The 25683-nt window shown below is 39.0% G+C and overlaps 2 protein-coding genes across 6 annotated transcripts in view; both read right to left on the bottom strand.

The window, feature by feature from the left end:
• Nucleotides 1-272: 272 nt before the first annotated feature.
• The window catches only part of LOC142334590 (uncharacterized), a 113229-nt gene continuing 87818 nt past the window's right edge, over nt 273-25683 (bottom strand). For 3 of the 5 annotated variants that reach the window (XM_075382738.1, XM_075382740.1, XM_075382741.1), the window contains exon 2: nt 273-2672. In XM_075382738.1, the coding sequence (XP_075238853.1) occupies nt 383-2167 (1785 nt within the window). In that variant the 5' untranslated portion in view covers nt 2168-2672 and the 3' untranslated portion in view covers nt 273-382. Of the gene's footprint in view, nt 2673-4241; nt 4341-6540; nt 6677-25683 lie in introns of those variants that run through there. The other 2 variants (XM_075382739.1, XM_075382737.1) reach the window with 2 other exon arrangements.
• Nucleotides 2458-25683, bottom strand: part of LOC142334960 (uncharacterized) — a 36509-nt gene continuing 13283 nt past the window's right edge. The window contains exons 3-5 of the mRNA XM_075383289.1: nt 20759-20812; nt 17948-18187; nt 2458-2672 (exon numbers count right to left, since the gene is read on the bottom strand). Coding sequence (XP_075239404.1) covers nt 2458-2672; nt 17948-18187; nt 20759-20812 — 509 coding nt within the window. The remainder of the gene's footprint in view (nt 2673-17947; nt 18188-20758; nt 20813-25683) is intronic.

The raw sequence follows: 25683 nt of genomic DNA, 5'->3' as shown, positions 1-25683 counted from the left end.
TATATAGGTAGGCAAGACCTTTAACGTAGGGGTTCAATTCTGTAGAAATTGTTTTCGAAATTTACTTACAAGTTGGAGTGTTATCCAAAATTATGTTGACTAAAATTGACTTCAAAAAAAGCGAGTTTACCATGTAAAATTGCACTCTGAGCTTTAATTTTCTCAATGGGAGTCTCAGCCTAGTTTCAATCCATTAATCACTGCATGCGTCCAAAAGTAGCAGTCTAATGCACTTTCAATTTTATTTTTCCTCACCATAAATATATTTTTTTTCCTTTTCTCTCATTTATCGTACATTCCGCTTTCGTTTCTCAAAGGAGCTGTAATTTGAAAAGAACTAAGATTTTGAACCACACCGTCCATTTCAGAAACCAAATTATGCTCACCTTAAAATGACCGTATTGTAAAGAATTCTTCTCGAGTCTTTCGTTTCCAGATCAGAGTCATCATAAGGCATGCCCATTTCCAGCAGCGCATTCTCCAACACCTTCTTCGCTGGTACAAAATCCATGTCGTTGCCATAGCAACCATAGAACGAAAGAATCACCACATTCTCAACTGACATGTCCAGCATCTCCATGTATTCAGTCAACTCGTAGATTTTCACAATTGTTGTTGTCGACTTTCTTAAAAGCGATTGCGACAGTGAGCTGTAGACTACTTCGTCTATGAACTTCCACCTCCCTTCGTCACTATCGCTCGCCGATTCGCTATCTGACTTCTTGTCAGCTTCGTGTTTGAGCTTTCTGATCCGATCGCTGATAATTCGTCCTGTCTTTTCGTTATCGGCTGCAACGATGCACTTGCAAGACATTCGGTTTGTAGCGTACTTGGCTGCGAGCGAACTGAACAAAAATGAACGGTTTTGAGTTTGACTTAAAAGTGCAGTGATTTTAGTTGACTTATTTGAATTGGCTGACTTTTTGAGATTAAGCTTGGAAAATATTGACGATGGTATCGACTGAGCGTCGCGTGAAATGTTTTCACTACTTTTCTCACTTCTTGATAACTGCAATTGGTTACTAACTTCAGTTTTTTGCTCATTTTGCGGTGGCTGTTGTTGATGATCGTCGGAGCTCAAGTTGAGTTTAGAAAGCAGAATTGTGAAATTCTCAGTTATTGAGCGTCTGGGGCTGCGAAAAGGTTGAAAGCCCGATGGTCCGCCGCTGTGTAACCTCGTTCGGCTATCAACTTTAGTGGGTTTGGCCGGGTGATGTTTTAAATTCTCGGCCGACTGAGAGGAGTTAAAGCGTCGCTTCTTCTTGTAATAAACTTTAGAGGGGCGCCTTTCGGGCAGTGCAACCGTATTCAAGGAAGATTCGGATTTAAAACGAACTCTACCCTTGGGCAATGCTGGAAAGTTGGTACTATTCTGTGGAAGCGAAATGATAACACTGTCAAAGTTAGTACTTTCTCTTTGACAGTTTAAGCCTTCGTTTAAATAATCAGGCACAACAGTTAGTGACGGTGGTTGGTTTGAGTTAGTAACATTACTGACGTTATAACTACTACTATTTCTACTGTTGTTATTATCGTCGCTTGAATTGTCGAATGCGGTTGATGAATAGCTTCGCTTGATGTTGAAGGATGACTTTGAATATTTGGTTGGTAAACTCAACATGTTTGCAAAGCTGTAACCCGAACAATAGTTGGTCAACTCTGTGAAGGGCGTGAGAAATAGAAATCTGTTTGATAAAAAATTCTCCTCCGCAGTCGAAAGTGGAGTTGGTGGCTTGAGGCTGATTTCTGGGATAGAGGTGTTTAAAATGCCACCCCCTTCAGCCAGGAGAAAAGAACCCAGATCTCTTAATCTAGACTCCCTTTCCGGTTTTTGATGACCGTGGCTGCTATCTTGGGTTGATAAGGAAGCAGGGTTGTTGGTGTTGGTGGGGGGCTGAGATGAGGAAGAGATAGGAGGGGGGATGTTGGTATCGTGATTAAAGTGCTGCTGCCAATTTTCGTCTGTCAAGTCAATTAAGCTGCTCGAGTTGGAGTTACTGTTTGATAATGAAGCAGAGCAGCAGCACTCTTGGTTCGATATTTGATTAGGAGGGGTTGCAACGGAACACGCGCTTGCTACTTCTGGGCCTCCACCGTCAGCTATGCAAATTTCCCTGGGGGCTTTGAGCGATTGCTCTGCTTGCGGTAATTGATTCGATTGAGGCATTTTGAGATTAACTTCTTCTTTTTACTCTCAATCTCCTGCAAGCGGGGAAAAGGCGTTGCGTTAAGTGATGGGGAGGGGAGAGGGACGGGGGGAGTTGGACGCAATAGGGGAGGGGCAGGGGATTGGTATGATTGCTGATAGTAAGAGAGGGTAGGGGTGGTTCGGAAGTGGTTGTTGATTTTTAAAGAGGCGCTGTAAGAGTAATGGCACAGACTACTTCAAGGCCTTGGCCATGGCTTGTAAAACTCAATAGCTTGTCGGGCGGTCCCTTTGATGAATATAATTTGTGGCTATGATGTCTTGATTTGTGGCACAACTGCATCACCAGCAGCAGCATCACCAGCAGCAGCAGAAGGTGGCAGAAAGAAGGAAACTGAGCTGATCATCATCAGCAGTAGTCGTGGGTCGGAAATGAGAGTGTAAATGGAGAGGAAATCACGCTCCCTTCTTGATAACATTAGAACTCTCTTTCTCTTTATTGCTGGCGCCTTGTTCCGATATTTGCCTAAAAGCAACAAAAAAATCAATATTATAGCAGCTTCCAACCATGCGTACACGCAATAGCTTCCCACATTTATTAATATGCAATAATACACACAGACTCATAAACATCAAACAGTTTGGCAATAAGCATATGTTATGTGCTTTATGGCAATTAAACATCAAAATAATGGAATCAAATTTAGGAAATTATTATGGAAAACACTTTTTTGTTCAATAGAAGGAGGTTGCGTAATTAGATTTGTTCATAAGCACTACTCAAATGGAATCAAAATGGAAGCAAGGCATAATTGGGGTACTTTATCAGAACCACTTTTGCATTGAACATGTCTGTACGCAACAATAATGCAACAACAGGTTTTCCCAATTTTTAACTCTTATTCCCAATAGCAATGGTGTTAACGTAAAAACAAGACGAGAATCGGCCCATATAATTGAATAACCAAACAAAACGGAGGAAATTCGCACGTCTGTTTCGTTATTTATATCATAAATGTAAGCGGAAGGTGAAAAGATAAATCTTTTCTATTCCAATCTTACAAATTAAATCGAATTCAATCTGGGTTATTATATACTCACTCCTGAACTCTGAAATTTAATGTTGTGTTAATCACTGTCGCAATTTTTGTTTAAGTTGATTCATGAAACAAGTAAAACAAACCGAACTTAATATTAAAAAAACGCTATATTTGATTGTTTTTAATTTTTAGACCAAACAGGAATTCGTTTAAGTGATTGCAGTATTATTACCTGATAGAGTCAATATTCGGACTACTAATTCGCCCAAAGCGCGCGCTCAAAATCCAAAAAATCGCAACATTGGCTGGGCACACGTGTGCGTGTGTTCTTCCATTCTGAGCAATAGGGTATTATTTATGGCTAGGACACCTTCTACCTGATGAGAAATTCCTTCACACTCCACTGGGTTCTTTCCCTACTTCCTTCCCTAGTTTCTTAACTATTCGTTCCTTCATGCTTATCTCCTTGGAGCAACTACACTAAATGCACCATATGTATGTGCGTCACTTAGGTTAATTGCTGGGAATCAAAGGGTAGTCCGAAGGGGGAGGACAAAGCAATTTTCCCACTCCGCAGAGCACTAATTCCATCAAAAGGCGGGAATTGCAAAGAATTTAGGGAGATTGAAAAATTCTCAATAGAAGCGGTAGCAGACAGACTAGACTGTGAGGCGAAGCATACTTAATTTGATAGATTGACTGGTTATAATGAAGGGGATTGAAGGCTAAAGTTGAAGCTATTGATACTCAGGAAATAGAGAAAACGTCAATTACAGCCTTCAAAATTGAAAGGTAATTTTTTGTAATAAAGCTCAGGATGCAAGAGGTCCAATCCTATAGTGCATTGTAAAAAACATAATGAAGCTCAACCTTGGAAAAATGTAGGAGCTAGGTGGTTGGAAGTACTGGAACGTTGGAAGATATCTTCTCGACATCGTCTCTAATGTCAATTAAATTACCGACGTACGTAATTTTTGTGTCCGTTAATAAAACAATACGAGCAAAAGTTTCCACTAAAACTGTTGATCGCAATGAGAGTTGATTAAAAACATTACCTCACGGTTGTTTTTGCCCTCTCGGAGTTATCCGTCGACTAGTCTTTGTTTCGGAGTTTGATATCTTCTCGATGGCGATAACAGCAGTATGGAAACACACAATATGCTGCTTTGAAATCAGTACTTATCTGCTTTTCTTATCAGTTGCGCCTGTTTATAACCTCAAACAAACAATGTACTTTGCCAAACACCATTAACTAAATCACTCAGAATTTCAGCTAATATTTACTATTTCCGTTGATCCTTCACTGAACCAAATAATCGAGTGGCAAAAAACGCTGCGGTGGGTTCTGTCATCACGTCCTAAGAATTTTTTTTGAAAAACAACAGAAACAAAACGATTTGAGTAGCTATCATTACGCTCCAAACCTCAGTTTGGAGCGTAACGATAGTTTTTCAGTTTTTGAGAATTTCAGTTTTTGAGAATCGTTTTTACAAAATTTAATTTTGTAATAACGTCGTTATAAAAATTTCAGCGATGTTTTAGTGACATAAAAAAGCAGTTTGCACACGTGACAACATATCCCACAGCTATTAAACATATTCATAGAGTTCGTCAAGTTCATCAAACTTAAACCTACTCATCAAGAGCTCCAGTATAAATTCAATGCAGTTAAACAAAAAAAACCAAATCAACCAAAAAAAAACAACCACACTCCGCTAACAAATTAAATTTCATTTTAAATGATGAAAACTGGGTGCACACGAACATTGTAAAATAATGTTAAAAAGAGGAGAAATAATTTTTTTCTGCAAAAAGCAACTTATTTGCTCCATTAATGTAATTTTCAATACTTTAGGAGCTGGAAGAAATGGAAATCAGTTTTGGTGTTTTTGGGTTTATTCTTATCATGAAATTCAACTAGTGAAAAATTAACTTCATAATCAGTTAAGAAAGAAAAACAATTTATAAGCAGTGCGAGTAAAAGATATTGTGCATTGGGCAAAAATTTACTGAATTCAGTTAATGTAATCCTCATTTGTAGCAACACTATAAGGTCTCATACTCTCAAAATACTTTTCTGAAAACAGTTTTGTTGCTAAACTTGTACCGTCAGAAAAAAATCAAACAATTTTTTGTTTTTGATTCATCTTTCTTGTCCAAAAAAATTGATTATTATATACTCCATTCTGTCAAGCATCTTCAAGATTCTTGTTTTAAGATTAAAATTGTAAGCGTGCGTGGAAACGATTTAGACAAAGCGAAAAAACTTCTTGAAACTTGCCTAAAATATATTTACTTTCTCCAACGGCTACAGTTTCTTAACTCAAAATATTTTCCCGAAAAAAGTTTTGTTGCTGTCCTTGGAACGTCCGATAAATACCAAATTTTTCTTCTTGATTCATCTTGCTTGTCCGAAAAATTGATTATTAAATACTCCATCCTGCCACGCATTTTCACGACTCTTGTGTTAAAATTAAAATTGTAAGCGTGTATGGAAACGGTTTAGACAAAGCGGAAAAATTGCTTAAAATTTGCTTAAAATTTACCTTTTCCAACCGCTACAATTGTTTAACGAAATGAATGAAAGAATAATTGGTAATTATATTTAAAAATGTCTCTCTCGATACTAATTGTCATCGGGCAATAAACTTTTAGACTATTTACATGCTGAAAATGGTTTCGTTTCCACAAAACGCAAACTTAATTTTTAATTGCTTTTTGGGACATTGGCCGCGTATATTGAGAGATTCGATTTATGCAGCAAGTTTATAGGTTGGAGGAAAAACTGGGGTAACTTGTTAACGGGTAAAATAATTCAAACCATCACAAGATTTTGCGGATTCCTGCATCATTAATCAAATGTTTGCAGATCTCGCTTCAAGATCGGACAAATACCTTACAGGCAAGAATTATAATTTTGCTAGGATTTGAACACAAAATTTGAATTTGACCTCAAAAATTTGTAAAAAGAACGATATTTGAAAAACTTTTGAAAATTTTTTTTTCTTCGAAATCAATGTGGTAAAGAACTTGGTCAATTTCACGTGTTACAAAATTGAACTAAAATCTAATTGATTTTAGATGGAAGATTAGTTGCAAGGTAAATCAGATGAAAATATATTTAAAAATTGTGGAAATAAGATTATCTAGAGTTACTCCACCATGAAAGAAACAATGAGAATATTTATTTCTCCTCAAGTGGTTGCCCAGAAACAAAAAACCAATTCAACACAAATATTTTTTTGATAGCTGTTTGGCTTTTTATAACTTTAATTTGTCCAGTTCGTGTCTGAACAATTTTTCAAGAAAACGCCAATGGTCAGTTTTACAGCATTGTTAGGAATTAAGCGGTACCTGGATCTGAATTTTGAGCGATGTGTATGTGCTTGGTGTGTTGTTAACCAATAAACTCGACCTCGGGAGAGCTAAGGCATAGAACAACGTCTTTACAAGGGATTGATAGATTTGTAAATATTTGTATTATTATTGATTTGGGACGGTTGTGGCTGCGTGAACAAACAAAAAAGACACAAGAATAAGCGGGAAAAGTAAATTGACAGGAAGACAATGGTCGAAATAGTGACAACCTAATTCCATCTACTGTAACTACTATTACTACTTACTACTGCCACATGTTGTTTTCTCCTCACCGCCAAAATAATGCGTAGGAGAAAGCAAATATGTGAAAAATAAATCCACAAAACACTGCCTTAAAAGTAGGAAAAAGTGTAACTGAGCTTTATTAATAATAAAAAGGAGACAAATTCAAAAAGTCTATTTAGGTTCATTTTGAAAATAAATCTGTGTGAAGCGAAGAGTCTAATGGGTCTGCTCAATTCATTTTTGTTCCTTTCATTTTAAGATGCTGGTTGATGATGATTAAAATTACAAGACGTGAATTACGACGAGGACATCTAGTATTAGCCGATTAAATTGTTATAAATTTGGTCATACCAGATATTCTTCTTGTTTAGAGATCCCATATAATCATTGAAAAAATTAGATGGCAAACCTTTAGAGATGAGTATTAACTCTGATAACAACAGTAGTTCGGGAGTTCAATTCAGATCATATAGCAACAACGTGTAAGCATCAAGTAACGTATAAAGATTGTAACGTACATAGCATTATCAACGATCATAGCCACAAGTGAGAGTTTAGACGGCAAGGTTTTTGATGCTCTTTTACTGGTTTTTTGTCTGATATCATTGACGTCAGAATCAGTTCATAATCGATCAAAAATCGTCTAAAGAACCTTAAAATATTAAGCCGAAAACCGCCTTATTCGATACATATCATGGTATTATTTACTTAAAATTAGGTTATACGAACTTTTTCCGAACAGTATACGTAAATTGGAACGATTTCTATGCGTATTTAAATACTTGAATCTGATTGGTTAATATTCTCTCGCTTAGATTTACTTAGTTACTAACATCCTCCGGCCCAGAAGAAGATGCTGGGAGAATTGGTACTAATTTTACAAGCGGGCGAACGAGCGATCCGGAGGACGTGCGCAATACGGCGGAGCGTGCGACGCTGTCGGAACCGTAACGAAGTTCAGTGATCCGAGCAGTGGGGTAGTAACCCCTTGGGTTGGTCTCTTCAACTAACCAAACCAAATCACCGGTCTTAAGGTGATGCTCGGCAGGCGTCTGCCACTTGGAACGTCGGTTCAGCGCCGGTACGTATCCTTTGATCCAACGAGACCAAATAGCGTTAGCGTAAGACTGCGCGTGGGCGTAACGTTTACGGTGATCAAACTCATCTACGCCAATGATGGACGGGAGACTACGTGCTTGGTTACCGAGGAGAAAGTGATTAGGTGTTAATGCTCCTAGGTCGGACGGGTCGGCGCTTACGGGCGTTAGCGGACGTGAATTAAGTGCATGTTCGACCAGACAAAAAGTGGTACTTAAAACCTCATCTGTGAGGCGACGTGTTCCAAGGATTGTGTAAAGTACGCGCTTGAAACTACGTACTAGCCTCTCCCAGATGCCACCCTGGTGTGGCGCACTGGGCGGGTTGAACCTCCACTTGATGCCTTTGTGGGCAAGTTCCACAGCGATGTTGATGGTGTTCCACTTTTCGATGTTATCGCGTAGTTCTTTTTCCGCGCCAACAAAGTTAGTGCCATTGTCTGACCAAATAATGGCTGGTGTACCCCGACGGGAGACGAACCGCTCCACTCCCATTACACACGAACTGGCGTCCATGGACGGAACGATTTCAACATGAACGGCACGAGTAGTTAAGCATGTGAAGAGGAAACCCCACCTCTTCTCGGTAGTCCTACGTACAGTAACGTAAAACGGGCCGAATTAGTCGACCCCGGTGTTCGTGAAGGGAGGAGACTGGTATGCGAGTCTTTCTACTGGGAGGTCAGCCATAAAGGGTTGAATAGTGGCAGCGCGGAACATTCTGCACGTGACGCAGTTGGATTTAATTGAACGCAGTGAGGATCGTAATTTAAGGATGGTATAACGTTCTTGCATTTTAGCCCTCAGGTAGTCAATACCTTGATGATTTTGTTTAACGTGGGTGTGCCCGAGGAACAACTTTACAAATGCATGGCGTGCGTCAAGAACGATAGGATGTTTTACATCAAAGTCAACTTCGACCAACCGTTTGATGCGGCCGGCCGATCGGATTAGACGATTTGGCCCAATGAAGGGAGATAACGGAGCAATGCGGCTACTCCGTTTAACGGGTTTGTTTTCGAGGAGAATTTTTCTCTCTGCATTGAATGACTCCCCTTGCACAAGATACTGGAGATGACGCTCGGCTCCGTCAAGCTCCGTGGGGTCTATGATGCTACCATCGGCATTACGGTAACATTCGTGAGAAGGTAACAAGCGGAGTGCGTACGCTGTTATCCGTAGCAACTTCTGATAAGAACTGTACTTATCGAAGGGAATTAGTTGCGGGGGCGGTTCCTTAGTTGATTTGGTTACAGATACGGCCAATGATGTATTGGTTTTGTCAGTTTCCTTAGTTACTATACCAAGTTTGATGTTATTAACTACTTCAGTGCTTGGTTCGAACGGGAATTGCTTGGTTCTTAGGAAATCTGGACCTCTCACCCAGCTACTTGATTGCAAAATCTCAGCAGACATACCACGAGTGCCGGCATCTGCCGGATTATCGCTTGAGGCAACGTGGTTCCATTCGTCAACGCTAGTGTGTTCTAAGATTTCGCAAACACGGTTTGCAATAAATATTGGGTGCTTGGTTGCAGAGTTAAGCCATTGCAAGACAGTAGTGCTGTCGGTCCACATGAAAACCCTGTTGACTTTTACTGTGAGAGCTCGACATATATCTTGTTTCAATCGAGCGGCCAGTAGCGCTGCCTGTAATTCCAGCTTTGGAACAGTCATGACCTTCATAGGTGCTACGCGAGCTTTACCCAGGACAAACGCAAGCTCCGTTTGGGGCCCACTCGAAGTAGTTACTCGAGCTCGGAGAAATGCAACGGCACTGAAAACTTCTTGTGAACTATCGCCAAACATGTGTAGTTCCAGGTGTTCAAAGTTTCCGGAAAAGTAGCTCCTTGGTATAGTGATTGCTGCAAGCTTGGGTAGTTCTACACTCCATTCGAGGAACCTTTCAACAGTGTCTTTTGGTAATTCTTCATCCCAGTGATGCCCGCTGACACGCCAGATGTCCTTTAGTAACAATCAGGCACCAACAGTAAATGGTGCCACTAGGCCGATGGGATCAAACACCTTAGACACTAGGCTCAAAACCAAGCGTTGTGTTAAAGACTTAGTTACTGTACTGGAGGTACCCCGAGTCACAACTAGAGTATCATTGTTGTGATCCCATTTCAACCCAAGCACGTGCGAAGATTCCTCCTTAGATGAGGCAATTACTTTTGGTTCGGTGGACTGAGGTGACCCATCAATTCGATCAGCCAGATTCGGTACATTGCTTACGAACTTAGTAAGCTTGAACCCACCTAGATGGAGAAGTTGCACCAACTCCTTCGATCTTTTGAGAGCCCTCTCAGGTGACTCCACCGAATCCAAGTAATCGTCCATGTAGAAGTTTTCTAGGACGGCTTTGGTTGCTTCCGGGTACTGAATAACACTGTCTCGGGCCGTGCGTTGCAGTGCATAGTTAGCGCATGTGGGCGAGTCTTTAGCCCCGAATATATGGCGCGTTTATTGATACACTACAACATCTGTTGTGGGGTCCTCCCGCCACAAAAAACGCAGTGATGGCTGGTCCCAATCAGGGACACCCACTTGGAGGAACATACCCTCGATATCTGCGGACACGGCAAATTGATGTTGACGGAATCTAAGTAGTACATGGATTAAGTTTTGGAGCAGGTCGGGGCCAGTGAGCAAAGATTTATTCAAAGAAGTGCCGTGGAACTTTGCTGCACCATTTAATACCCTACGCACTTTCCCCGGTTTGTTCGGATTAATCTCGGGATGATGTGGTAGGTACCACTCTCTATCCGACCGCTGCTCTACCTTGTGAGCTTCAGGGACTGTTTTCAAGTAACCTTTTTCCAAGTCTTCACGGATGGTATTAGCATAAGTTTCTTTCAAGGATGTATCTCTCGAGAGCCGCTTTTCGAGAGAGTTGAGCTGTACCAGTGACGAAAAGTAGTTATTCGGGAGCTGGATGTTGTCATCAGCCCATAACATACCGACATCGTATCTTGGGCCGTTATGGAAAGCTGTTGTTTCAAGTATTTCCTGCGCGCGAGCATCCGCTGCGGATCTTGGGTCAACTTGCTTGAACGCGCCGTACGATTCCATATCATACCAAGATTTAACCTGACAAGCTAATTCAAAATCCTGTTCAATATTGGCTTTGAAACACGTGGAGACTAAACTTGAGCTTGACGGGAGTGGGCCACTTAAAACCCAACCTATGGGCAAGCGGACAGCGAATGGTGAGCACTTTTCGTCTGCTGAAAAATACTCTAACGGGCGGATGGCATGTTAGACATCCTGTCCAAGTATCATCTCAATTTCTCCATAGCTATATCTTACTGGATCTAGAACTGCCAAATGTGGGTACGTTTCTTGCATGGACTTCACGTCAATGATGTCGGAACCTACGTTTAATGTTTCCCTCACGTAGGGACGTACAGTAAATGCTTCGAAGTCTTGATCTTTGTGAGGTGTCACAGTCAATTGAACCACCTTTGTGTCTATGAGTTCTTCCGTGTTTATACCCTTAACGGTCAGTTTTAATGCGGTACCCTGCAAACCAAGTCTAGCTGCGAGACTATCGGACACCCAAGAGTTACTGCAAGCGGTATCGCATAAAACCAACGCCGTAGTACTAGTACCAGAAGAATTAGTAACTTTCAGTTCCGTGACCTGAAGGAGGCCTTTGACATCCGTCACGGAAGACAAAGTGGTTGTTTTGCTTGGTTGCTGTTGACCAGTAGATGGCCTACTTGTACCTGCGTTCGACTTCGAAGTATCGATGTTGTTGTTTGTTGAGGGTTTAGCTGGAAAAACCCTTTCAGCTCCATGAAGTAAGGTGTTATGGGAGCTGTTGCAACCATCTTTCCTACACTTACGGGGACTTGGGCATTGCCTAAACATGTGTTTATCACGCAAACAAGAGAAACAGAGCTTTGCCTCAGCCACGACCTTGGCTCTCTGCGTGGGGGTCTTTTCCTTAAAGACACGGCATTCCCACAACCGGTGGCTGCTTTTGCATACAATGCAACTAAAGATTGATGTTGACGGAGATCTCTGTTGCGGCTTAGGGTTTATTTTCTGTTGCGTATTTGCAGCAAATGCCTTTGAAGCAACTTTTGATCTTGTTACTGAGTTGTTGGTATCCTCAGTCCTTGCTTTAGTTGAGGTATTCTTCATTAAATCGTGCGCTTCGGCCTTCTCTTTTAACCAATCGTTGAAATCAAGAAGAGTAGATTTCACCCAATGCTTTTTGACCGTGAAGAGTGACCATGACTCCTTCATATTGGGTGGTAGATTCTGTACGGCAGTGTTGAGAAGCGCAGCACTCTTTAAATCCGAATCATATGACAGCGATTTAAATACCCCGACGAGACTTGAAATGCACCCCGAGTAGTTAATGATGTTATCGCTATTGTGCATCTTCAATGGTGGAAAGCCGTTGAGTTTGTCCAAATGTGCACTTACGACCGCCTGTGGTTGGCCAAATTTACGTTCTAAGGTCTTCAGTGCGTCTTTGTACATTGCGCCGCAGTAGGCGAACTCAGCTATAGCTGTTTTAGCTTTACCTGTAACGAGGGTCTTAAGGCATGTCAATTTTACATCATCAGTTAAGGACTGAGAGTCGATTGCGCTTTTAAACTGACCATACCATTCGTGCCACTGTAGAGGATCCCCACTGTATTGTGACAACTTCCATTCGGGTAGTGGGTCATTCCTCTTGCTAGTTAAGGCGTCAGTGAATGCCTTAATCAAACTTGCATTTTCAGATGCTGGCGCTGGAGGCGTGGGATGCGGTGGGCCACCCCAACACAATGGTATCGGAGCAGTATGCCCGTATGTTGGATGTATAACCGGCGTGACGAAAGGTGGCGCGATGTTAGTAGTTGTACTAAAGGGGTTAACAGGGATGCTACAGTTAGCTGCGTAGTTGCTTTTTGGATTATGTTGTGCACTCATTTGCAAGATGGGATGGCTGATGGTGGGGTTAGCTGTGCTTGGGGGTAGGCACGGTTGAACATTTTTATAGACGGTAGCATTATTTGTCGCCTGGTTTACGTTAGGGGGTTTATTCTGTGGAAAACTGCACAAGTTTAGATCAAGGTTACAGTTCTGGGGAGGTCTTTGTGCTGTAGGACACGTTATCAGGCGGGTTTGAGGTGAATGGACAATGTTTTGTTGTGGAATGTTGGGGACGGGTAAGTATGTTGCTGTGCTCGCTGGAGGGGCCGACGGAATCACGGGAGGCTGAGGAATAAATAGATGTTGAGATGGGAACACGGGAGGCGGGTTCACGAGTGGGTTTAGAGGTAGAGGGACCTTATGCGGGGAATGGGCAATAGGGACTTGTGTTTGGTGTGGAATGTTACTTTGAGTTAGATTCTGTTGTTGTTGAACATGAGGCATTGACATATGTAATTGGCAAGGCAGACTGGAGCTTTTCGGACCCAAGAACTGATTTACTTGTGGGTTTGTTGAAAAATCAGGTACAAAAATGGAGTTCGTTGGTGCCATAACGGGTGTCGGTGGCCGGGGAGGTTGCATAGGTGGTTGAGGTGGTGGGAGTGCGACATTTTGTACGTCGACTGGTACTTGGTTCACTTCACCACTGCCGGAGGGACTATGTGCCCTTTGATCAATGAGTGATTGCTGCAGTTGAGCCTGCAGATATTCCCGATACAAAGCTTCCTGCTGGGCAACAGAAATTGCAACTCCTGGCCGTGTGTACTGAGAAAGCATTTCAAGATGATGTAAGTTATCGGCAACATTATTTGTGTTTTTTGGAGGATTACTAGGGGCAGTATCTTGAACAGGGGGGTCAGTGGTTGCTGAACCAGGACGAGAAAAATTTAATTCACTTGCAGCAGTCAATAATTTACCTGCTGGAACAGAATTTACCCAATCCTGAACAAGTCTCTGACTTCTATCTGATCCCCTATCTTTAAGCAAATTCAGTTCACTTGAGTGGTGACTGAACAAAGAATGGTTATCCATTAATTCAGCCTCATCTAATTTAGCTGCAGCAACACGCTGGCGGTGGTCTTCCTCTAATTCTTGAAGTGCCATCTGCTCCATTTGTATTTCCAACTCTTTTTTTCTCATGGCAATTTCGTGTTTTTGTTTAGCGAGGCGCATGGCAGCTTGTTCCTGTTTCTCGGCCTCTTCGCGTTTTAGTTTTGCCATGAGAAAGTCATGTTTACGCTGGCTAGACATTGATGATGCTGTTCGACGTGAACTTCTCTTAGACTGCCCTTGAGGGTTAACGCCCTCACATGCGGTGTCTCGGTAAGCAACTGAGTCAATATAGCTTCTAGCCGCAAGCAGGAATTCATCATTGTTATTAGTTACATTATCCAACCTTTGCTCAAGGACAGGGTAAATTAAATCTGGGTTCTCCGCTTTACTGGCCAAGTCAAATAGTTCTTCTTTCTTCTGCACCAATTTACTGAAGACATCCTTCAACTTAGAAACCAAGCGTTCAACTTTAACCCTCCTGTCTTGACGATCTATAGCATCTGTGATGTCCTTATGGATGTTACATAACTCAGATTCTAGATTAGATCTTGCATTGAAGAGCTTTTTCAATTTCTCTTGCTGTTCGGTCATGATATTGAAGTGGCCAATTTATCAATGTAGAGTAACTTTCAACCAAACACGTGGAATGAGGGCTATACCGAACCCAAATGACAACGACCTGATAATCAAGACGTCGAAGAGCAGAAAAGAAGTTACCGAGTAATGAATTACTCGGCGAAAGTGAGTAACAAATTATAGAGTGCGTCTAACGTGCTTGAAAGCAACGTGAGACTAAACAGGAACACAGGCAACCGGGGAAAGAGGACTGAGTGGACGAAGCACGACGAAACGGGAAACGAAGCGGACGGGGCGGGAAAGACGGGCGTACGGCGCGCAACGCAACAGGGAACGGAACGGAACTGGCAAAAACGCGGGTAGTAAACGGGCGACGCAACGGACGGGACGGAAACGCTGAACGAGCGACGCACGAAGAAACGGGAAACGAGACGGACACAACGGACGAGCGAGTAGCGCGCAACGAAACGGAAAGGCGGGTCGGAACGGGCGGGAGACTGTTAAGCAGCGAGCGGGGAGGTCGGGAACCACTATGCTAGCAGACCAAAGCAGCAAACTCAACCAAACAAACTAGCCGTAACTCCAGAACAAACTTAAGTCACACCCTAGGAAGAAGGAGAGATGCTACTGCAAGAGACAAACTAGCACAAGTCATTATGGGGCTTTACATATGAAAATAACAAACTAAATTACGGCAAACAATAGTATACTAAAAGGATGAAAAGAGCAAGAAATTTACTAGCCTTAACTCCAGAATAAACTTAAGTCACACCCTAGCAATAATCAAACCTAAACAACCGATCAGCAAACCAACAATATTAAACAAACTACAGCAAATATTAATTAATATGCAGCGCTTTTGTAGTCTATGAAAGCTGGAAAAGTGAAGAAACAATCTAGCCGTAACTCCAGAATAAACTTAAGTCACACCCTAGAAGGCAAAACCCTAAACCAACTAACATTCATACAGTTACACGCAAACATACAGCAGCAAAAATCAATATACTACAACAGGGGTGCTAGTAAATTAGTAAGTTGGAAAAGTCCAGAAACCAACTAGCCGTAACTCTAGAACAAACTTAAGTCACACACTAGAAAGCAACAAGACCAAAGCAACTAGCCAGCATACTAGCTCAATCAACATACTGAAATAAAAACACAACATACTTCATAATATATGACATACCACATCGAAAATCAGAAGAGTAGCGAAGAAAACGAAAAACGAAGTTTTGGGAGACCGACGTTATTGTAAAAAACGGAAAACGGAGAATTGTAAAGTTAAAGAACGAAAAAAAAACGCGGACGAAAAACGGTACGTAAACGAGCGACAAGAAAAATTATTGGAAATCGATAATTTTTTGAAGGCCGGAGGTTGTGAAATTTTTCACAACTTCTTCTGTGTAATGAGTTTCACTCAATTAACGAACCTTCTATTTGAAAATAATAATTTTGACGAATTTGTCAAAGTTTTATGCTTTTTGTCCAATTTTTTTCTATTTTTTTTGGTCAACATTTCTGCAATTTTTTGAATACGGAACGGTAATCCAGTAATATGGACGGTTTTATGCCTGAAAGTACGGTTTTTTCAATATTCTATATTGATATTCTATGTTTTTTTGATTTGCATCAAAATTGACCAAAAATTTTCAAAATTGGACAAATTAGCATAATTTTCTTTCAATTTTCACTTTATCAGAGGTTATTTTTTGATATACGAACCGACTATATCAATATTTTTGTATTTTTGGTAAAACTACCAAAAATTTTCAAAATCAATGGTTTTCGTCACAAAAATAATGTGGGGTGCCCTACCAACTTTTTTCAACAGAGAATAGTTTAATTTTACTGACCCATGTGATATCGAAAAAAAAAATAAATCGGGTTGGGTTTCTTGCCGTCCAAACTGTAATGAATTAATTACAAAAAATTGAAGATTCTGTCTTACAGTTTTAGTTGGAGTTTAGACCTCTTTTGGTGGCACAAGTGGCAAACACTATCTCAGTTGCAATGTTCTCGTTGGAACTTCTTTGGATGTGGATTTCAGTAGGTTATCTTGATTACACAAAGTGCAATTGATTCCTTGGATTCCTTGAAAACTTTTGTTGTGTGGTGTATCTCCACTTGAGTCAATTTGCGCACTGAAGTTGTAGATGTTTGAACCACCAAATCACCACATCCTACACTGAAAGATTGGATGTCGACATCTTGTAGACTTTTCCAAGCAATAAAGTTTTTCCGGTAATCAGCCCTTTTTGCTTGCTGATTATCTTGCAAGCATTTGATTGCATCGTCTTCGTTACTTCTTGACCACCTAACTGGGCCTTGGCTGACTCGGAATAATTTTGAGTTTGTCAAGCTACGTTGACTATGATGTGTAACCAGGTAATTTCCAACTGGCAAGTAAAAGGGTTTCACATAGTTTTGAATAGCTTTATCAGATCCAGTAACACTTTGCCCAAGTTCAAGCAAAGCCCCATTTGTCGTGTAGAATATGTCGCATGCGCTTAGGGCGCGGTACCAATATTAACTCTGATAACAACAGTAGTTCGGGAGTTCAATTCAGATCATATAGCAACAACGTGTAAGCATCAAGTAACGTATAAAGATTGTAACGTACATAGCATTATCAACGATCATAGCCACAAGTGAGAGTTTAGACGGCAAGGTTTTTGATGCTCTTTTACTGGTTTTTTGTCTGATATCATTGACGTCAGAATCAGTTCATAATCGATCAAAAATCGTCTAAAGAACCTTAAAATATTAAGCCGAAAACCGCCTTATTCGATACATATCATGGTATTATTTACTTAAAATTAGGTTATACGAACTTTTTCCGAACAGTATACGTAAATTGGAACGATTTCTATGCGTATTTAAATACTTGAATCTGATTGGTTAATATTCTCTCGCTTAGATTTATTTAGTTACTAACAATGAGCACAAGCGAACTCGATATATTTTAATATGGTTTTACATAGTGTACCCTAAGATACTAAACTAATCTCGTGTATGTAACTAATCTGTGCGACCCGAAGAGTCTACCCAGATCATAGTAACATAGTAAATCAGCGCTGAATCATAGTATTTCTCAGTCTGTATTTTACTACGAACACATTATGATCATGTCACTTCTTACTATGAAAAGTGCAAATTCAGACAAAAAAACAAAGTCGGTTCAGTGTAAAAACAGCATTGAATTCCTAAAATTAGCGTAAATTGTTCAGAATTGTTTTTCAGCCTTTTCTCTCTGACCAGAGCTTATAACATTGTATTATAAATTGTTACAGAAACAAATATATCGACTAAACTCTACATAGAGAAAGAAACCAACTGCATAATAGTTAACTTTTGACTGATTATTTAAACTATTATACCTCAAAATTATTTATACAACTGCAGTGTTTGGTGTTTGATGTGAACTGTCATGCCCTCTGACAAAACTGTATATTGATTTCTTTCTGATAACTCAGATGTACCCACTGATTCCAACAACTGACCCTTAAGAAGGATCGCCTGATTGAATCTGATAGCGGCTATCAAGTAGGAAGCTAAAGTGAACCTCAGGTATGAGCTCTCATCATCTGCGGGCGTCACTATGGCCCCATTGTAGACTGTGATGAACTTCACCAGATCTCCACTGTTCCAATCAAAATCAGCTGGCATCAGCTCAATCATGTAATTCTCACTTCTGCCAAATCCCACTTGCCATGCCGACCAGCAATAGTTCAATTGATGATCTGGACATAAATAACGAGCTCCTTATATTCTGTTCACAGTTCACTATGAGTCCACCGCTGTGAATCATAGATGTTGGCACGCTTCGGTCGGGGTTATAGAAGAGGAACTGTCCCAGACAATCCCCACATAAATCAGAACACCGTGAGGATTCTTCCAGGATATATCTTCCAGGATAAATAAAACAGACAAAAAAAGCAGCCACAAGAGAATTTAATAGGAGAAGCGAATCATAGCCGAATTGATACAGTTTGTTTTTTTAACTGCCAAAGAAGCCCTCATTTAGCCAACGAGCAGCGCAGATTAATCCCAAAAACAGTGAAGCAAACGGAAATAACGTGTTCGACATTTTGCCGCCTATCTCTAGCTTGAGCATTTTAAGCAAGGGCTTCTACAACAGATGCAAAAAATTGTGTTCAAAATTCACTTTCTAATTGTAATACTGAGCATTCAATCTCGAAACAAGTGTTTGGAAATAGCTTCCTTTTCCAGTCATCAGATCAGATTTTTGGTATTAACCAAAAGGAACAAATAGTCCAAAGCAACCACAGCAATTTAATTGGTAGAGCTCAACAGAAACGCCTACTAGTGATTGCAAACGAAATTGATCGCATTCCACGCAAAACACAGCAGCCGCAAAACCCGTCAAACGAGTTCCGGTTAATTTCAATTTACATAGTTCGAGTACGCTCATTCAACATAAACTGAGCACGGTTCACCCATGAACAAATTTGTTTTTCCTTCCTAGCAATAGAACCCACAGTTATTCCAGCGGTTTACTACCAGAGCTTGTCCTAATAGTTCTTCTAGCCCAATTGCTGTGCAAGCTCCAAAATTCCCGGCATAGCCGGTGCAATCATACCAGATTTCATGGTCTCCCAAACACAAGAAAACGAAGAACAAAATTAGTCTGGCCAATTCAAACTTGTGCCTAATAATTCAGTTGCCACTAGCCCATAAGTCAGTCATTCAAACGCTAAATTAAACTTTGCTCAACAAATAAAAAATACTGATTATAAACGTTCAATCAAAATACCAATGTTAAAATAAACAAAAAACTTCAAGGTAAACTCTCTTTACTTTCATGAAAATATCAACAACTTCTACTGTATGATTCATCACAACACTTCTTCCACGGTTACACATGGATTCACGTAATTCCAGAACTCCGTGTCTGAAGAAGCAAAAGACATGATACAAGCGTATTCTTGCGAACTGTCTTATTATCACCGTTATTAATGAATTGAACAAAAAAAATGAAAACTGACAAATAGACCACCAGAACAAGCAAAATTTCATTGCCTTTCCCATTTTAAAAAAAAAACTTGTGCAAGCGCTTCAGTACCTTGGTTTCATAGCAGACATTAATCAACAGTATCGCTCAAAAAAAGCTAAAAAATACTTTCAGACAAAATAACTTTAAAATGAACTGAGTACTATCTCACTAGTTTTCAACAAACATCTCCATTGCAGAGTTCATCCGTGGTTACAGCTTTAGGCTTATGTTTACGGCAAAACCGATAGAAAAAACGCTTTGAGAAACCAGCCACCTAATTCCAAAAACTACGGGAACCATAACTCCCATGCTAACACCAATTTGCAAAGCGACACAATACAGTCCTCAGACAACCACGATGCCTACCTCGAGAAAAACAGAAATTATCGTTGCAACAGATTCTGCAACCTAAGTTCAGAATCTCTTCTCTGAAAAATTTTAACGCCGCCAGACATGTCAAAAATGCAAAAGCAACCACAACATTGATAATTGCCCTGAATACCAAATTTAGCATCCCAGTGAAAGATGCAATATTGCAAGCAAAAACGATTGTGCACAAACTGGCTGAGTAAAATTAAGCACGCTCAAACTTTTCCTTCAGCAAAACAAAGCCAATTATGCAATGACTTACTTCGTATAGCTTTGCACAATCCAGCGAAAAAATTAACGTTCGAAAGAGCCTTATCAACCAAAACTATCTATAAAAATCAAATCACCATCTCGTTGAACAAAAAAACATTGAATGAAAAATCAGTCAAACGTTCCCAGACAAACAAATCAGCAGAAAAAAATTTTAAGCATATGAGGACCATCCTCACAACAGGATCAACCCAAAAACACATAATCTAATCAAAAATAGTAATTGTCAGTCTTTTAGCACTCACCAGAGCCCTGATTCGCCAAAAAAACTGCTATTATGAGCTTCAACTTATCACCGTTTCGTTCCTGAAATGCTATTGACACATACGCTTTAGTTTACTCTATTCCAATATTTTTTGAGTCTCCATGCAGTTCTCATCAGTCAGTTTTTCTCCACTTTCTTAAAACTGAAAACAACATGAGTCACTCTGAAGTCAACAAACTAGTCACTATTACTCCTTACATGTCAACAGAGTTTTTTTGAACTCTCAACTCTTTGCAGCTCACAGCACACCATCTTTGATTACTTATGGGCAATTGTATTTCAATCAAACCAAACTTGCGATTGCTTCAATAATTTATGCCTATTTCATTTTCCGAATGTTGCTGATAGCACATCGGCTCACTACTTAATGTTACAGCCTTTGCCTTTACCCACCCCATTCATGTCCTTCGAGGAAATCATAATCAAACTTTCGACCTTCCATGTTGCCTGAAATCACACAGAATAACCCGCACTACACGAACTTGTTCGACAATTCTGGAGAAATGAATCAGAAAGTAATCAGGCTGGCCACGAACCTTTGTTTTCCTTTGATAGAAATTTTCTCCAAATAATGAAAAAAAGATTTGAGATAGGACTTCTATGGAAAGAAAACTCCAAGTTGGAAAACAATCCTTTTGATGCCCTCAGTTAAGTTAAAAGTCTTAACAATCGAGTAGAACGTAAAAATAAACTCCGTGAAAGTTACACCAAGATTTTACCAACTGAGTTGGAAAAAGACTACGTGAAGACAAATGAGATGCAAGACACGCCTTCGGATCGAAACTGGTATTTCCCACATTACTCCGTTGAGAATACTAACAAGCACGGGAAAAACTGCCTCCAAGTTTCGTGAACAGTTTCCCAGTTTTTAACAGGTCCTGATATGCCAATTGGTCTTCTTGGAGTCCATATGAACTTGCGTGAAAATGCGGTCACAGTCATAGCTGAGATCGAAAGCATTCTCAGTCAAATCGCAATCAACCAAATCGATCAGTCTGCACTTCGTTTTCTGTGAATAAGCCACTGTGAAGTCCAAAAGTATGATTTTACAAGCCTGATATTTGGCGTCACCAGCAGGCCATTATGCGCAACTTACGTCTTAAACCACTGCGATGAGAAAAAAACGCAAACACGGTGAGCAAAAAACGCAAACAAATATCTCGATGCTGTGATAGCCGTCAATAATCAACCTATATGGATGACAACTTCCAATTATTTGATACAATTAGGAACGCTTCAAATACTGACCAGCAGACTTTTTTAAAGTCTTCTTGAATATGTTTTTTGCCTTGCAACAATCGTGTCTAACTAACCCGAAGTTCTTAAAGGAATAACACTTGAAAACATTGAACAAAGCAAGGACAATGTTCGAGTCCTTGGACAGAAATGGAACCCGTCAAATGACACGATCATCATAAAACCTCTGACATATTTTCCATTAGATGCGCCTGAGTACACTCAAAAAAAGTTTTCAGCCTTGTCAACTGGATATTTGACCCGCTTGGACTACTTGCTCCTTCAACAATTCGCATCAAAATTCTACTCAAAAAAATTGCAAAGTTGGAGAAAAATGGGATAAACCACAGCCTACAAATTTCATTTAAAATCATCAAAAGTTTTTAGATTCTTACATGTAGAGTGCTTGAACTGCAACTCAGAAGTACTTTAACCAGTCTGCCCTTACTGAAACCTTTATTGAATAGTAATTTGACTAGAGAACTTGTTTCCTTATCTACATAAAAAAGTATTGATGTGCTCATTTTATGAGGATCCGTTCATTATTTTTTCAGTGTCTCCGGATTAGACTTTTTGGTTTTTTTCCAAATTGTTTTTTGTTATAGTTAAAACAGTCCATTTTGATTAATAACTCTGCAGTTTTTTTCAGATTTTTTTGAAATCAAATGTGCGCATATATCGCTATGGGTTCTCTAGACTGTCTTATATTGATGTTGCTGTACAAATTATAACATTTAGATTATTGTTCAAATTCATTTTTCAAATTGTATTTGATTGCCTGTCTTGTTTCTATGTTTCTTTCTTTCGTTGTCTGTAGTACTTTTGTCACGATGCTTTGTTGACGCATCAAAGCAGAAATTCTAATTTTCTGAATGACCTCTTCTTTTCACTAACGATGTTTCCCTCGCTTTACGTCGTTTTTCACTCTCTCTAGCAAACATATTCATGTCAATTAGATGAAAATATTTTGATCAAATGTTGCTTATCTCACTCAATAAGAGGACTTTCAGGCTTCAACACCTAAGTTTGTTTAACTTTCTTTAAGGAAAAACAACATTTGTAACAAAAACAGGTCGCTTATAAAACTGCTTCTGTACAATTTAATGCAATGTTCTTGTGTTGAAAAATATGAAAGTTGGCAAAATTTTTCATCCAAAGTTTTGTCTAACACTTAGTTGAAATTTTTCAAACTTCAGCAGTTCATCAAGAATGCACGAATCATGCTTTTACACTACAAATTATACAAATTTGCCAGAGTAAGACAGCTGAAGACCGCTGAAATCGTCTTTACCCACTCAAAAGAGTTGTAGTTTTACCAGCAACTCTTAGAGGATGGTTTTGGAATTGATCATTGGCCGTTGTTTCTAATATATCTGTTCTATTACAAAAGTTTATCATTTTTGTTTTATCCACACTTCCGTCAAACTACAATGTTTTGTAAAAGTTAGAACTATTACCATTTCTTTAGAAAGAGCAGAAAGTTTTGAAGCCATTTTTTTTAAAATTGTGCGTTTTTACAAAATATATTCGATATGCTCAGGGATAAATTTTTTTACCTCGTTTGTTACTTTTATCTATCCGAATGTTGATACAACAGAATGCTTTTAAAATTTTGTTCACTTGTTGGCAAATGCTATTCAGATATACAAATAGTTTGTTTATTCAGTTGAAAGCTCGTGAGTTTTATGAAAACAACACATTGTTTGCGTTTTATAGCACTTGAATTTTAGGTTTTTCAAGTTTTTTTACTGTTTTTGACAATATATATGATTTGGGTTTACCGTCGACTTTTTTTGTTGGCGTCTTGATGCGTCTGAATTGCTTTATGAAGAATTTTGTTTGGAAGCTTTTCTGCGTTTATTTTTCAAAAATAATTTTTCAAAGGAACAGTTGGAGTCCTTGGACAGAAATGGAACCCGTCAAATGACACGATCATCATAAAACCTCTGACATATTTTCCATTAGATGCGCCTGAGTACACTCAGAAAAAGTTTTCAGCCTTGTCAACTGGATACTTGACCCGCTTGGACTACTTGTTCCTTCAACAATTCGCATCAAAATTCTACTCCAAAAAAATTGCAAAGTTGGTGAAAAATGGGATAAACCACAGCCTACAAATTTCATTTAAAATCATCAAAAGTTTTTAGATTCTTACATATAGAGTGCTTGAACTGCAACTCAGAAGTACTTTAACCAGTCTGCCCTTACTGAAACCTTTATTGAATAGTAATTTGACTAGAGAACTTGTTTCCTTATCTACATAAAAAAGTATTGATGTGCTCATTTTATGAAGATCCGTTCATTATTTTTTCGATGTCTCCGGATTAGACTTTTTGGTTTTTTTTTCTAAATTGTTTTTTTGTTATAGTTAAAACAGTCCATTTTGATTAATAACTCTGCAGTTTTTTTCAGATTTTTTTGAAATCAAATGTGCGCATATATGGCTATGGGTTCTCTAGACTGTCTTATATTGATGTTGCTGTACAAATTATAACATTTAGATTATCATTCAAATTCATTTTTCAAATTGTATCTGATTGCCTGTCTTGTTTCTATGTTTCTTTCTTTCGTTGTCTGTAGTACTTTTGTCACGATGCTTTGTTGACGCAGCAAAGCAGAAATTCTAATTTTCTGAATGACCTCTTCTTTTCACTAACGGTGTTTCCCTCGCTTTACGTCGTTTTTCACTCTCTCTAGCAAACATATTCATGTCAATTAGATGAATATATTTTGATCAAATGTTGCTTATCTCACTCAATAAGAGGACTTTCAGGCTTCAACACCTAAGTTTGTTTAACTTTCTTTAAGGAAAAACAACATTTGTAACAAAAACAGGTCCCTTATAAAATTGCTTCTGTACAATTTAATGCAATGTTCTTGTGTTGAAAAAAATGAAACTTGGCAAAATTTTTCATCCAAAGTTTTGTCTAACACTTAGTTGAAATTTTTCAAACTTCAGCAGTTCATCAAGAATGCACGAATCATGCTTTTACACTACAAATTATACAAATTTGCCAGAGTAAGACAGCTGAAGACCGCTGAAATCATCTTTACCCACTCAAAAGAGTTGTAGTTTTACCACCAACTCTTAGAGGATGGTTTTGGAATTGATCATTGGCCGTTGTTTCTAATATATCTGTTCTATTACAAAAGTTTATCATTTTTGTTTTATCCACACTTCCGTCAAACTACAATGTTTTGTAAAAGTTAGAACTATTACCATTTCTTTAGAAAGAGCAGAAAGTTTCGAAGCCATTTTTTTTTATAATTGTGCGTTTTTACAAAATATATTCGATATGCTCAGGGATAAATTTTTTTACCTCGTTTGTTACTTTTATCTATCCGAATGTTGATACAACAGAATGCTTTTGAAATTTTGTTCACTCGTTGACAAATGCTATTCAGATATACAAATAATTTGTTTATTCAGTTAAAAGCTCGTGAGTTTTATGAAAACAACACATTGTTTGCGTTTTATAGCACTTGAATTTTAGGTTTTTCAAGTTTTTTTTTACTTTTTTTGACAATATATGATTTGGGTTTACCGTCGACTTTTTTTGTTGGCGTCTTGATTGGTCTGAATTGCTTTATGAAGAATTTTGTTTGGAAGCTTTTTTGTGTTTATCTTTCAAAAATAATTTTTTCAAAGGAACAGTTGATATTTTGCTCGTTCGTCAACTTGTAGCTTAATTTCAGCTAAAAGATTGCTTTTTCTTGCGAGTGATGAAAAGTTTAGTATCCACTGGTTTTTATGCTTTAAGAAATGGTTTTTGGATTCAAGTTTTCTATATGTTTTTCGATTTTGGTACATCTGCCCATTTTGAGGTCCTTTTTTGACATAAGTAAAATAATGGAATTTCACTTAAAAACGTTGAAACCAAGGGCATTTTCTCTCATCTAACATTCTTAGTGAACAGATAATGGTTTCATCGGATTCGGTTCCGTTACCTAATTGTTTTGATGTTGACGGTACTTTTCGTAGTTTTTAATAGCCGTTAGACATATTCTGGATAACGAAAGGTCTCAATGGCTTAACTGATCATATTTTTTAATTGCTAGCTTTCTTAATATTTTATAAATCT

This window comes from Convolutriloba macropyga, chromosome 2 (assembly GCF_964194025.1).
Source record: "Convolutriloba macropyga chromosome 2, txConMacr16.3, whole genome shotgun sequence".
Classification (NCBI taxonomy): Eukaryota; Metazoa; Xenacoelomorpha; order Acoela; family Convolutidae; genus Convolutriloba; species Convolutriloba macropyga.
The sequence above is the reverse complement of the archived record's forward strand: the minus strand, read 5'-3'. Positions and strand labels throughout refer to the sequence as shown.